Source organism: Piliocolobus tephrosceles, chromosome 21 (assembly GCF_002776525.5).
Source record: "Piliocolobus tephrosceles isolate RC106 chromosome 21, ASM277652v3, whole genome shotgun sequence".
Classification (NCBI taxonomy): Eukaryota; Metazoa; Chordata; class Mammalia; order Primates; family Cercopithecidae; genus Piliocolobus; species Piliocolobus tephrosceles.
The window spans coordinates 18,023,546-18,037,812 of record NC_045454.1 but is presented as its reverse complement, the minus strand read 5'-3'; the positions used below and the strand labels follow the sequence as shown (position 1 = coordinate 18,037,812).

At 51.6% G+C, this 14,267-nt stretch overlaps 1 protein-coding gene across 4 annotated transcripts in view; it reads left to right on the top strand.

The window, feature by feature from the left end:
* SUPT5H (SPT5 homolog, DSIF elongation factor subunit) overlaps nt 1-14,267 on the top strand; it is a 35,426-nt gene that overhangs the window by 14,836 nt on the left and 6,323 nt on the right. For all 4 annotated transcript variants that reach the window (XM_023229187.1, XM_023229190.2, XM_023229188.1 and 1 more), the window contains exons 4-18: nt 1,138-1,203; nt 1,765-1,776; nt 2,289-2,358; nt 2,476-2,544; nt 2,658-2,723; nt 3,033-3,063; nt 3,632-3,700; nt 8,511-8,762; nt 10,170-10,259; nt 10,360-10,430; nt 12,465-12,570; nt 12,779-12,872; nt 12,959-13,095; nt 13,812-13,967; nt 14,070-14,216. In XM_023229187.1, coding sequence (XP_023084955.1) covers nt 1,138-1,203; nt 1,765-1,776; nt 2,289-2,358; nt 2,476-2,544; nt 2,658-2,723; nt 3,033-3,063; nt 3,632-3,700; nt 8,511-8,762; nt 10,170-10,259; nt 10,360-10,430; nt 12,465-12,570; nt 12,779-12,872; nt 12,959-13,095; nt 13,812-13,967; nt 14,070-14,216 — 1,436 coding nt within the window. The remainder of the gene's footprint in view (nt 1-1,137; nt 1,204-1,764; nt 1,777-2,288; nt 2,359-2,475; nt 2,545-2,657; nt 2,724-3,032; nt 3,064-3,631; nt 3,701-8,510; nt 8,763-10,169; nt 10,260-10,359; nt 10,431-12,464; nt 12,571-12,778; nt 12,873-12,958; nt 13,096-13,811; nt 13,968-14,069; nt 14,217-14,267) is intronic.

Below are 14,267 nucleotides of genomic sequence, written 5' to 3'. Positions count from 1 at the left end.
CTCGTGATCCGCCCGTCTCGGCCTCCCAAAGTGCTGGGATTACAGGCATGAGCCACCGCGCCTGGCCAGGGAGTTGCCTTTGAGAAAGGTTACTGAGATACTAGGGGTTAGAAATGGGAGGGAGACTTAATTGATACTACATCCTCTATAGACATTGGAGATTTTCTTTTTTTTTTTTTGAGATGGAGTCTCGCTCTGTCGCCCAGGCTGGAGTGCAGTGGCTGGATCTCGGCTCACTGCAAACTCCGCCTCCCAGGTTTACGCCATTCTCCTGCCTCAGCCTCCCGAGTAGCTGGGACTACAGGCGCCCGCCACCGCGCCCGGCTAGTTTTTTGTATTTTTTTTAGTAGAGACGGGGTTTCACCGTGTTCACCAGGATGGTCTCGATCTCCTGACCTCGTGATCCGCCCGTCTCGGCCTCCCGAAGTGCTGGGATTACAGGCTTGAGCCACCGCGCCCGGCCGACATTGGAGATTTTCATTATGTGCGTGTATTAAGTTTTTAGTGTAATGTTTGATACCTACAAAGCAGTACGTGCAACATAGTGAAGAGATTAAGTGTATGGACCATGGAGCCAGACTGCCTCTCAGATCCCGTCTGAGTCTGTGGGCAAGTTCCTTCATCTGTCTGGGTCTCGGAGCCCTTGCTGTAACACAGGAACAGTGACGGTGCCTCCCTCGGGTTTGCCAGGAAGATCAGTGAGGAACCTGTGTCAGGCACTCAGAACAGGGTAGGGTGTATAGTATGCTCTCAGCATTAGCTGTTATAAATGTACGAGAATCATAAAACCAACAGACCACGAACCATCTTTTATAAAAGGTGGTATCTACCAATCATTTTTGATAGTTGGGAGGGAACTTTCCTTCTTGCTTATGTTGATCTTAGTTTTTTAAAAGGGATTTGGGAGTGGAGTAAGGAGAGGGGATGACTTTAGAGCTAGTTGGAGCTGTATGTCCCCCTCGACCCCGCTGCGTGCACCAGCTCCGTGGCATGGCCCCGGACGAGTGCCTCCCTGTCGGAGGCTCAGTCTCCTGCTCTGTGCAGTGGGGATTTGTAGTGCACATTTTCCAGAGGAGATGCTTGGTGTCCTGGGAGCTGTTCACCTTTGCCCCTTACCACTTGGCCTTTCCGTTTCAGATGTCGACGATGAGTATGAGGACGAGGACCAGTGGGAGGATGGAGCAGAGGACATCCTAGAGAAAGGTGTGTGTGGGCCCTGCCTCCACAAGACTGCTGGGAAGAGGGTGGCTGACAGGGTCTTCAGAGCCCATTCCCCCCACCCCCCATCCCCTGTACACCCCAACCCCCACCGTCCTCACCTTGCTTCTTTCTGTCCTTCCCGGAGAGACCAGCTCCCTGCTTTTTCCTTTTAGGCCCATGAGTGGGGGGTGGGGCTGTGGGGTGGGGATGTTGTGGGGAGAGGACTCTGGGATCCCAGGGCCCAGTGAATCCCTTCTGGGGTTGTAGGGTGGGCGAGCTCTGTCCCAAGATACCCCCCACTTCCTGGGCCAGTGCCCCCCTTTCCCCGTTATTTTCCGTTCTGTGCGCCTCATACATTTCGGCTTCTCCCCAACCACCTGGTGCCTGGCCTTTACTTTTGATTTTCAACCTTTCTGTGTCCCTCCCTTCCCCTCCCCCAACCCATTGGTTGATTTTGCTGCTATAATTTGGCTCATACTTTGTCTGCCCTCGCCCACCACCACCACCACCACCACCACCACCACCACCACCACAACCACCACCACCTCCTCTTCCTCCAAGTAGAAGAGATTGAAGGTAAGAATCTGAAAAGTGTGATTCCCTGACCTTCCTCCCATATCCTGACATTTCCTCCTTCCTGAGGCACCTGCCCTCACCACCTCCCCACCAGCCCTGGTCTGGCCCTGGAGGCTCTGACCCTCGTAGGATCCAGAGTCAGGGAGTTCTGGGGCCAGGTCTATCCCAGTTGTTGGCCTGGAAAAGCATGGATGTGTCTGTCTGGGACGGTGCATTTGTGGGTGGTAGCGATGTGTAGGGTGGGGCGCAGTCCAGGGTGTGCCTGGACAGTGACTTTGAGATGGGAACAGCTGGAAACCCCCCAGTGCTGGGCCCGATCCCCAGTCCTTTTGACAAGAAGCAGGATGCTGAGTAGGATAGAGCAGGGGATGAGGGGTTGGAATTTCCTCTGTGAGATGTCATCTTCCTGCCCCAGGGCCAAACCCTGACCCTCTTAGCTGCACGCCCCTACTTTCTCCAGGCCCCTGCCCTCCACCTGCCATTGCTCACACCCTCTGCCCGTTTGTTTTCAGCCTCCAATATTGATAATGTTGTCCTGGATGAAGATCGTTCTGGGGCTCGCCGCCTGCAAAACCTCTGGAGGTGGGCAAGGAAGGGAAACATGGTGGGACTGGCTCCTGTGGGGAGATTTGGGGGTAGGTCAACCCACCTGCTCTCCTCAGCCTTCAGTTTGTGTTTGCTTCCCCATTCATGCTCCAGGGACCAGCGAGAAGAAGAACTGGGCGAGTATTACATGAAGAAATATGCCAAGTCATCTGTGGGAGAGACGTAAGGGCATGGCAGGGGCAGGTGGGGTGGGGAGCAGGTGGTCCCTAAGCAGGAAGGGGCAGGGGTCTGACGGAGCTTCACCCCTTCCTTCCTGACCGCCCTACTCCCTTTAGGGTGTACGGAGGATCTGATGAGCTCTCAGACGACATCACCCAGCAGCAGCTACTCCCAGGAGTCAAGTAAGGGGGTTGGGATGGTGGGGGCCGTGCTGGGGTGTGAATCTTGTATGGGGTGATGGTGCCCAAACAGGTGGCTCCCTGAAATAAGTCAGGGCAGAGTCACACAGACAGTGTGGTGGATGGCGGGGGTAGGGAGGGGAAGGTGGCACTTTCTCTTTCCTCTTGCTCATGGGGAGAAGTGTGGGGAAGCCACTGAGTATAGGGGAAGCTGGGTGTGAAAACAGAGGAAGAGGGTGGCTCTGGGGGTTCATCTGTTTGTTGCTGAAGATCCAGCTTCACTGAAGGGCTTCCTTTTCCTCTGCTGCTTAGGGATCCCAATCTGTGGACTGTCAAATGTAAGGTACGTGCTCTGACCTTGGAGCTTGGAGGAGGTGGGAGAATGAGGGAGGCTGCTTTGTGGGGAAGAAGTGTCTATCCGGCCGGGCGCGGTGGCTCAAGCCTGTAATCCCAGCACTTTGGGAGGCCGAGACGGGCGGATCACGAGGTCAGGAGATCGAGACCATCCTGGCCAACATGGTGAAACCCCATCTGTACTAAAAAATACAAAAAACTAGCCAGGCGCGGTGGCGGGTGCCTGTAGTCCCAGCTACTCGGGAGGCTGAGGCAGAGCTGAGATCCGGCCACTGCACTCCAGTCTGGGCGACAGAGCGAGACTCTGCTTCAAAAAAAAAGAAGTGTCTATCTGTCCCAGGTCTCCGTGGCCTGCCAGTCACTTGGTCCTTCTGTCTCCGTCCCCCGCTCCACGTTACTGACTCGCTATCTCCCACCCCATCTTCCTGGCTGTCCATCCTTCTTTCTCTCTCCTCTCTTGGTCCTACTTTATTTTTCTTGCTGCTGTCTCCTGCCCCCTTTCCTGTGTCCTTTTCTCTATCCTGTCATCTCTCTCACATCTGTCTTTCATCTTCCAGATCGGGGAGGAACGGGCCACGGCCATTTCCTTGATGCGCAAATTCATTGCCTACCAGTTCACAGACACGGTAAGTTGGGTAGGCAGGCGGCTTGGTGGGGAGACATGGTAACACCCAGAGGGAAGGAGATTGTCAACTTCAGGGGCACCAGGTGCCCCTGTGCTGAGCAGAGTTGCCTGCTGAGTGAGCTGCTTGAGCTAGAACAAGACCACCGCCTAGATGGAAGGGCTCCTCTGGGCCTTGACAGATATGTTGTCTTTGTTCTCTGCATTTCTGGCCGGGTCCTGCCACCCCTGTAGCTCTTTGGAAGTCAGCCAGCTAGCTTCCTGCACCTTTTCTTCGTGAGAGTGGGTTTGCCTGTTCACCAACCCTGTTGGGCTGGGGTCACCCTCTTCACCACATGCCAGGCAGCAAATGCTGCATCCAAGGCCCAGGTTTTCTTTAGACTGACAGAATTTGAGTCCTGCTCTTGCCACTTCGTAGCTGTGTGACTCTGATGCACCTCCTTCCCCTCTCTGGGCCCCTTGGTTGCCTCTCAGCATCATTAGGATTAGGTGGCTTTTAGCTGGGCACAGTGGCTTACACCTGTAATACCAGCACTCTGGGAGGCTGAGGTGGGCGGATCACTTGAGGTCAGGAGTTCGAGACCAGCCTGGCCAACACGATAAAACCCTGTCTCTACTAAAAATACAAAAATCAACCGGACATCGTGGTGCACACCTATAGTCTCAGCTACTTGGGAAGCTGAGGCAGGAGAATCACTTGAACCCAGGAAGCAGAGGCTACAGTGAGCCAAGGTGGCGCCACTGTACTCCAGCGTGAAAAAAAAAAAAAAAGATGAGGTGGCTTTATGTCCAGCTGTCAGCTAGGACTTGTTCTGCAGCTTGCATTTACTTAGCAGAGCTGTTGTCAAAGGCTTAATTGGCAGTTTGGAAACCAGGGCAAACGCTCTAAAGGGTGCTGGCTGGTAGCTTTCTCAGTTAACATGATCCCTGCTAGGGATCATGCTTTTACCTGTTGAACCACTGGGTGTGACCCAGTGGGACCAAGTAGACAGTTGCAGGGTTTGCAAACTATGATTTTAAATGTGCTCAAATGTCCTCCTCAAAGGCTGGCCGCAGTGTCTCATGCCTGTAATTCCCAGCACTTTGGGAGGCTGAGGCGGGTGGATCACCAGGTCAGGAGTTTGAAACCAGCCAGTTTGAGATCAGCCTGGCCAACATGGTGAAATCCTGTCCCTACTAAAAAACAGAAAAATTAGCCGGGGCATGGTGGTGCTTGAGTGTAATCCCAGCTACTCTGGAGGCTGAGGCAGGAGAATCACTTGAACCTGGGAGGCAGAGGTTATAGTGAGCCAAGACCGCACCATTGCACTCCAGCCTGGGTGACAGTGAGACTCTGTCTTGTGGGGTGGGGCGGGGAAGAAATGTCTTCCTAATTATTATAGTGGTAAGTGTCCCTGCCTGTCATGGGGGAGACTGGGGTTTGTGGGGTGTGATTCCCCAACAGGGAGGCTGAAAAGGTACCTTTTGGCCAGGTGTGGTGGCTAGTCATAATACCAGTATTTTGGGAGGCTGAGGCAAAAGAATAGCTCGAGCCCAGGAGTTCAAGGCCATCCTGGACATCGTAGTGACATAGTGACACCTGGTCTCTACAAAAAAATAATAATAATAATAATAGTAATTAAAAGAAATGTGCTCAAATCCACCTACATGGTGCCCTGGGGTAAAATTCTGGTCACTTCATTTGCGTTATGACTGATTATTCTGTTTTTTTGAGATGGAGTTTCACTCTTGTTGACCAGGCTGGGTGAAATGGTGCGGTCTCAGCTCATTGCAACCTCTGCCTCAGCCTTCTGAGTAGCTGTGATTACAGGCACCTGCCACCATGCCTGGCTGATTTTTTTGTATTTTTAGTAGAGACGGGGTTTCACCATGTTGGCCAGCCCAGTCTTGAACTCCTGGCTCAAGTGATCCGCCCGCCTTGGCCTCCCAAAGTGCGGGGATTGCAGTTCTGAGCCACTGTACCCGGCCTAAAATTTAATTTTCTAAAGTGTAAACTGTGGTGGGTTTTATATATTGTAGTATATTCATAACTATCATCACCATCTAATTCCATGACATTTTCATTATCACAAAAAGAAACCGATACCTATTCGCCATCACTCCCCATTCCTCCCTCCTCCAAGCTCCTGGTAACTACAAATCTACTTACTTTCTCTGTGGATTTGACTATTTGAACTCTGGACGGTTCATACAAATGGCATCATTAACCTTTTGTGACTGACTTCCTTCACTTAATGTTTTCAAGTCTCATCCATGTTGTAGCATATATCAAGACTTCATTTTTGTTTGTTTGTTTTTTTTTTTTGAGATGGGGTTTTATTCTTCTTGCCCAGGCTAAAGTGTAATGGTGCCGTCTCGGCCCACTGCAACCGCTGCCTCCCAGGTTCAACCACTTCTCCTGTCTCAGTCTCCCAAGTAGCTGGGATTATAGGTACACACCACCACGCCCAGCTGATTTTTGTTTTTTTAGTAGAGATGGGGTTTCGGCCCACCTCGGCCTCCCGAAGTGCTGGGATTACAGGCGTGAGCCACTGCACCCAGCCTGAATTTTTTTTTTTTTTTTTTTTTTTTTGGGACAGAGTCTCACACAGTTGTCCAGGCTGGAGTGCAATGGCGCGATCTCGGCTCACTGTAACCTGCACTTCCTGGGTTCAAGTGATTCTCCTGCCTCAGCCTCCCAAGTAGCTGGGATTACAGACACCCGCCACTATGCCCAGCTAATTTTTTTTTTTTTTTTTTTGTATTTTTAGTAGAGACGGGGTTTCACCATGTTGACCAGGCTGATCTTGAACTCCTGACCTCAGGTAATCCACCCCTCAGCCTCCTAAAGTGCTGGGATTACAGGCATGGGCCACTGCGCCTGGCCAACCGGCCTTAAGTTTTGTATTTTTAGTAGAGACAAGGTTTCACTATGTTGGCCAGGCTGGTATTGAACTCCTGACCTGAAGTGATCTACCCCCCTCAGCCTCCCAGAGTGCTGGGATTACAGGCGTGAGCCACTGCTCCTGGCCTTTTTTTTTTTTTTAAGTTGGTATTTACAGCTATACATTTACTTCTAAGCATGGCTTTTTCCATATCTCGTAAGTTCTGGTATCTAGGAGTGTGTTTCCATGTATTTGTGAATTCCTAAGTATCTTTTTGTTGGTGATTAACTTCGTTACATATGGGTGAAGAATATACTTTATATGATTTCCGTTCTTTTATGTTTACTGAGACGTGTTTTATGGCCTAACCTGTGGTTTATTCTGGAAAGTTCAATATGCCCTTGATAAGAAAGTGCATTCTGCTGTTGTTAGATGGAGTGTTCTTTTTTCCCAATTCCGCTTAGTAGGTGGAAATTGAAGATGGAATGCTCTGTTGATAGCTGGTTGTTAGCTGTTTAGTTGGCTTACATTGTTGCTCAAGTGCTCTCTTTCCTTGTTGATCTTGGATCTAGCTCTGTCCATTATTGAAAACAGAGTATTGCAGTCAAGGATTGTTACCGTGGAGTTGTCGTTTCTTCCTTCTTTTCTGTTAGTTGCTGCTTCATATATTTTGAGGCTGTGTTAGTTTCATATATATTTGTAATTCTATCTTCTTGATGGATTGACCTTTTAATTGTTATAAAATGTTCTTTGTTTTCTCTGGTAGCAATTTTTGTTTTAAAGTGTATTTTGTCTGATGTAATAACCACTCCTTTCTTGGTTCTTCTTCTAGTTGCCTTTTTTTTTTTTTTTTTTTTCCGAGACAGAGTTTCACTCTTACTGCCCAGGCTGGAGTGCAATGGCACGATCTCAGCTCACCGCAACCTCTGCCTCCTGGGTTCAAGCGATTCTCCTACCTCAGCCTCCTGTGTAGCTGGGACGACAGGCATGTGCCACCACGCCCGCCTAATTTTGTATTTTTAGTAGAGATGGGCTTTCTCCATGTTGGTCAGGCTGGTCTTGAACTTCTGACCTCAAGTGATCCACCTGCCTCAGCCTCCCAGAGTGCTGGGATTATAAGTGTGAGCCACCGTGGCTGGCTGTAATTGCTTTTTTACACAGAATATATGTTGGATATCTTTCTATATTAGTACATACAGGTTAATCTAATTTTTATTTTTTATTTTTAAGAGACAGGGTTTCACTGTGTTGCCCAGGCTGGAGTGCAGTGGTGTGATCTCAGCTCACTGCAGCCTCAACCTCCTGGGCGAAGCAATCCCCCCTGCTCAGCCTCCTGAGTAGCTGGGGCTACAGGCATGTGCCATCACACCCAGATAGTTTTTTTTTTTTTTTTTTTGAGATGGGAGTTTCACTCTTGTTGCCCGGGCTGGAGTACAATGGCGTGATCTCGGCTCACTGCAACCTCCGCCTCCCGAGTTCAAGCCATTCTTCTGCCTCACCCTCTGGAGTAGATGGGATTACAGGCGTGTGCCAGCACACTCAGCTGATTTTGTATTTTTAGTAGAGATGGGGTTTCTCCATGTTGGTCAGGCTAGTCTTGAACTCCGGACCTCAGGTGATCCGCCCCGCTAGGCCTCCCAAAGTGCTGGGATTACAGGCGTGAGCCACCACACTGGCCATTTTTTGTTTTTTTTAACTGCAACATTGTATTTCATGGTACATTAAGCCATCAATTAACTAGTTACTGTTCCTGGATATTTTTAAATTTCCGGTCTGATTTGTTTGCTGTAATAAATAATTCTGTAAGGAACACCTTTGTATCCATGTCATTGTGCCAGTGTGTTTCTGTGGAATAAATTCCTAGAAGAGGGATTGCTGATGAGTGGCAGTCATTTCTGGTATTAGCCTTTGTGTCTCACTGTTTCCTCCTTCCTCTGGCTCACCCTGCAGCCCCTGCAGATCAAGTCAGTAGTGGCACCAGAGCACGTGAAGGGCTACATCTATGTGGAGGCCTACAAGCAGACCCACGTGAAGCAGGCCATCGAGGGGGTGGGCAACCTGCGTCTTGGCTACTGGAACCAGCAGATGGTGCCCATCAAGGAGATGACAGACGTGCTCAAAGTGGTGAAGGAGGTGGCCAACCTGAAACCAAAGTCCTGGGTCCGCCTCAAGCGGGGCATCTACAAGGATGACATTGCTCAGGTGCCAGGGGGCGGGGCAGCATGGGGGTCAAGGTCCCAGCGTTCTGTTCTCCCTTCCTTTCCTTTTGTCCTTCCCACCTTCTTTGTGCTACAGAGAATAGAACCCCACTCAGATGAGGTGAAGCAGAGCCTGGGTTTTGTGAGCACACAGGAAATGGATGGCTGTCTTCTGTGCACATTCCCAGGCGTGTTGAGTAAAGGTCTGAAGGAGCGGAGGGCGTGAGGCATGTGGAGCTCTTGGAGAGGGGTGTTGTAGGCAGCAGGAGCGACCTGTGAGATAGGATGGCACAGTCACTGGCTGCAGCAGGGATGGCATGAGATGAGTCAGGGAGCTCACAAGGGCTTTGGTATTTACTGGTGTAGGATGGGAGGGCTCTAAAGGACACAGGCTGACTTCAGTGTTAATAAGATTTCTCTGGTGACTGTGTTGAGACTGGACCACTGGTTCTCAAGCCAGGGCGATGTTTCCCCAGGGGACATTTGGTAATGTCTGGAGACATTTTTGGTTATGTCAGCTGGGGAGGGTTTTGATGATTATGGCGTCTAGCAGGTTAAAGCCAGAAGTGCTAGACACACACATCCTCCAGTGCACACACAGGATGGCTGCCCACAACAAAAAATTACCTGGCCCAAAAAGTCAATAGTGCCAAGGCTGAGAAACCCCAGAATAGCCTGGAGGGGACCATTGGGCAAGAGCATGAAGACCAGGGAGGAGGCTGCTGCTGTAGCCCAGGTGGCAGTGCTGGTGGGATGGGACCAAGACCCTAATACAAGTTGAGTGTCCCTAACCTGAATGCTTGAGACCAGAGGTGTTTTTCAGATTTCAGATTTTTTCAGCTTTTGGAATATTTGCATTATACTTACCGGTTGAGCATCCCAAATCTGAAAATCCGAGAGTGAGCATTTCCTTCGAGCATCATGTTGATGCTCACAGGGTTTCCTGTTTTTGAGCATTTTGGGCTTTTGGATTTGGAATGCTGACACTGCAGCAGAGGAGGGGAAGAGGTCAGGTATTTAGAGGGCAGAGCCGAGGGAATTTGCCGATGGATCGGGTGTGGGTGTAAGAGAAAGAAAGGAGTCAAGCATGGCTCCCAGGTTGTGTGCCTGAGCAGAGGGAAGAATGGAGTGGGAGGCGGCAGGTTTGGGGGAGAAGGCGGTTTGCCTGTGGTTGTCTGGATTTGAGGGACCTTTAGATATCCAGGTGGAGGTATCAGGCAGGCAGTGGCTACTCAGTGCCAGAGTTGAGGGGAGAGACAAGCTAGAGTGGGACTTTTGGGGGTTGTCAGCAGCCTGGTTTCTTCCCGACCATCCTGCATCCCTTCTCCTTCCTAGCATCTCCTGACCCTTCTTGTGTCTGGGGTCAGGAAGAAGGGTGCGACCCTGCTGACCTCCTGCTCGCCCTGCTCAGGTGGACTATGTGGAGCCCAGCCAGAACACCATCTCCCTGAAGATGATCCCGCGCATCGACTACGATCGCATCAAGGCCCGCATGAGCTTGGTACTTGGGGAATCTGGCCTGGGGGAGGGGGTGCGCTCGATCCTGCTGGTGGCCAAGCCCCCTCCCTCACCCTTCCCACCCATACCCCTTTCCTCCATAGAAAGACTGGTTTGCCAAAAGGAAGAAGTTTAAGCGGCCTCCACAGAGGCTGTTTGATGCTGAGAAGATCAGGTGCGTGTCCTTGGGGACTGGCTGGGCTGGGTCCCCAGGGCTGGTATGCAGAATGTGCCTTTTGCAGGTTCCTCCACAGGGGTGGCCCCACCACAGGTTTAGCCTGTGAATTGGTTAGCTTGGCAGTGTAGCCTCAGGCAAGTCACTTCACATCCCTGTGCCTCAGTTTCCTCTGCTATAAAGATTGATGAGGCTGGGCACAGTGGGAGAGAGCACTTTGGAAGGCTAAGGCAGGAGGCTTGCTTGAGGCCAGGAGTTCGAGACCAGCCTGGGCAACATAATGAGATCCCATCTTTTAAAATAATAATAAGAAGAAAAAAATTTAAAAAAATATTTAAAAAGATTGATGCGTCCGGGCACGGTGGCTTACGCCTATAATCCCAGCACTTTGGGAGGCCGAGGTGGGCGGATCACTTGAGGTCAGGAGTTTAAGACCAGCCTGGCCAACATGGTGAACCCTTGTCTCTACTAAAAATACAAAAATTAGCCAAGGTTGGTGGTGGGTGCCTGTAATCCAAGCTACACGGGAGGCTGAGGCAGGAGAATTGCTTAAACCCACAAGGCAGAAGTTGCAGTGAGCCAAGATCGTGCCACTGCACTCGAGCCTGGGTAACAGAGCGAGACTCCGTCTCAAAAAAAAAAAAAAAGATTGATGAAAACAACCTCTGCTTCCTCAGATTATAGATGATAGTGAGAATTAAATAAATCAGTATGCATATGTACTCAGAATGCACTTGGCATATAAAGTGTGATCCATGGTATGATACATTGAAAGGGATTGACTGTGTTGGGCTTTAGAAAGTCTCCTTTCCTGATCTGCTTATGCCCACTTGAGATGTGCGGGGCATGGAGCCCCTTTCCCTCAGGATGCCCCCCAGGCCCCCCAGCTGGGTAGAGAATTGGAGCAGCTCAGGAATTTCAACATCCCGGGGTCAACTGGGGGCTCCGGCAGGGAGGACAAAGAGGAGGACATGGAGAAATGAGAGGTGTCGGTGACACTCTTCCCTCTGGTCGTGTTCTAGAACTAATTGTGTGTGGTTCAGCCAGTCAGTTTCCCTTCAGATAAAGGAAGAGCTGTGGAATGCACCTTTCAGTCTGCACCCAGGGGCCTTGCTAATACATCACCTGCTTGAGTTCGGACCCATTTATACCACTGGTCTCGACTCAACCCCTCTCTGCAAAGAGCAAACTCTAGTGCTCCCCTCCCCACCCCGCAGCAAGCCAGCTCACCAAGTACCCCAACATGCCCAGCCGAGCATGCTGGCCCCTCCCAGGTTCACCATGGGAGAAGGCGATTGCATGAGTGCAGAAGGAACTTGATCTGCTCCTCCCATGCGTTTCCCTTTTGGAGAGTGAAGGAGGTTCCTTCCCCACCCCGGAGACATGGAACAGGACTAAGCGGCCCCCACTCCATATTCAGGGCCAGGGGCTACAGGTTTGGGAGTCCCACCTGCCTGCTTTTGAATCCTGTCGAGACTCTGGCTTGGCAACCTTGGGTGTGTGGTGTGACCTTAATGAGCCTGCATTCCCTCACCTGGAAATGATGAGCAGTCACTGATGTCACAGATTTGGGGAAGAGTCTATGAGGTCATGAATGTGCAGGCCAGGCTGAGTGCTCTGTGAATATTAACTGATACCATTGTCTGATACTGTTACTTTGTTCAGCTAATGTTTACTGCACACTTCCTGTGTCCTGGGCACTATTCTTGGTGAAATTTAGTGAATGTTATAACCATGCCTGACCTTTTGGAGCTGACATGCTAGTTACGGGGACAGGTCAAACACTAGCTTGTCAGATGGTGATCGGTGCTCTGGTGAAAGATAAATCAGGGAGTGGGTGGAGGAGTGCAGGGAGGTGGGAGGCGGGCCTTTGGGGTTTGTGAGAAGTCACTGCTGCCAAGAGGGTGTGTGCTGGGATGGGATGGGTCAGTCTGCCTGTGGTCCTCTCTCACAGTTGCCAGTTGAGATGACTGAGGTACAACAAGACTCTTCTTGACTCTCCCTTCTAATCTTCTCTCCCCGATAAAATCCCAGGTCCCTGGGGGGCGATGTTGCCTCTGATGGTGACTTCCTCATCTTTGAGGGGAACCGTTACAGCCGGAAGGGCTTTCTGTTCAAGAGCTTCGCCATGTCTGCTGTGGTGAGGGTCCCAGAGGGGCGTTGGTAATGGGGGTGGGGTGAATGTTCTCCTGCAGGGCAGGCCTTGGGCTGTGGGTTATCTGGGTCTGTCCCACTCCTCAAGTTAGGAGTGTTCCCTAGGAGAATTATTCCCGTAGAGCCCACTGAGCTGGGCTGTCACACTGACCTTGGTCCATTTTCTTCTCTTCCCCTCACACCTGGGGGCTTAGATCACGGAGGGTGTGAAGCCCACACTCTCTGAGCTAGAGAAGTTTGAGGACCAGCCGGAGGGCATCGACCTGGAGGTGGTGACTGAGAGCACAGGTATTTGATCCCCTCTGTAACCTGCGCCAAGGAGCAGGGGCGGCCCACGGCGGCAGCCCGAGTCAGCCCTATGACTGCGCCTGCAGGGAAGGAGCGGGAGCACAACTTCCAGCCTGGGGACAATGTGGAGGTCTGTGAGGGCGAGCTCATCAACCTGCAGGGCAAGATCCTCAGCGTGGATGGCAACAAGATCACCATCATGCCCAAGCATGAGGACCTCAAGGTGGGTGCCCGGTGTTCCCAGGTGCAGGGGTTGGTGCGTTCAGGCACATCTGACTGTGTGTGGCTATAACGTGGTGTGCCTGGTGACATCTGGTTTCCCGGAGGGTAAGTTGAGGCCCTTCTAGTGTTCTCAGGTGCCTGAGAGGCTCTAAGTATAGCGCAGGGTTGGCGGGCAGCAGGCCTGCCAGGTGGTGTCTGTCTCTGGAGAGTGGCTTGGTCTTTTGTTTCTGAAAAGCAAGATATCTGGGTAGTACTGGGTTGAGAGTGTGATTAACCATGGAGTAGTCCGAGATGGGGGCTTGATTTTATTTGCTTAGATTGGGGTGTGTGTGTGTCTGTGTCTGGTGCATCTGAGGGGTTGTGCAGGCCTAATGTGATGTGTGGGGTGAGGCTGTCTTGGGTGGGGCTGAGGAGCTGTCCAGTCGGGGTCCTGTGTCTGAGGAGCAGGCTCTCTGTGTGGGTGTAAGTAGGCATCGTGTGTCTTGAGGGCAGGCTGGGGTAAAGGTTGTGCAGGTTGGTGTCCTGTGTCTGGGGTTAGCTGTTTCTGGGGCGGTCTGAGGGATCCTCCAGGTGGACTAAGGTAGTCTGGGGTGGGTGGTGTGAGCCTTAAGTGGGGTTTTTGAGAACAGGGGTAGATTCTGAAGACAGGAGGGGCAGGCAGGTTGTGGTGGTCTCCCCTCACCTGCTCGTCGACGCTCCCCACACCCAATCCCCCAGGACATGTTGGAGTTCCCAGCCCAGGAACTTCGGAAATACTTCAAGATGGGGGACCACGTGAAGGTGATTGCCGGCCGATTCGAGGGCGACACAGGCCTCATTGTGCGGGTAGAGGAGAATTTTGTTATCCTGTTCTCTGACCTCACCATGCATGAGGTAGGTGGATGGAAGGGTTGGGGAAGGGTGCACGTTCCAAGAGGAGACCCAGGTAGGCAAGCCAGCTAGATTGGGCCTCACCCCTTTCACCATCCCTGGCAGCTGAAGGTGCTCCCCCGGGACCTGCAGCTCTGCTCAGAGACAGCATCAGGTGTGGATGTTGGGGGCCAGCATGAATGGGGCGAGCTGGTGCAGCTGGATCCCCAGACTGTGGGTGTCATCGTGCGACTAGAACGGGAGACCTTCCAGGTGTGTGTGTAGTGCTCTGTGGCGGGGACTTGATTTTAGGAGGCTTCCTGT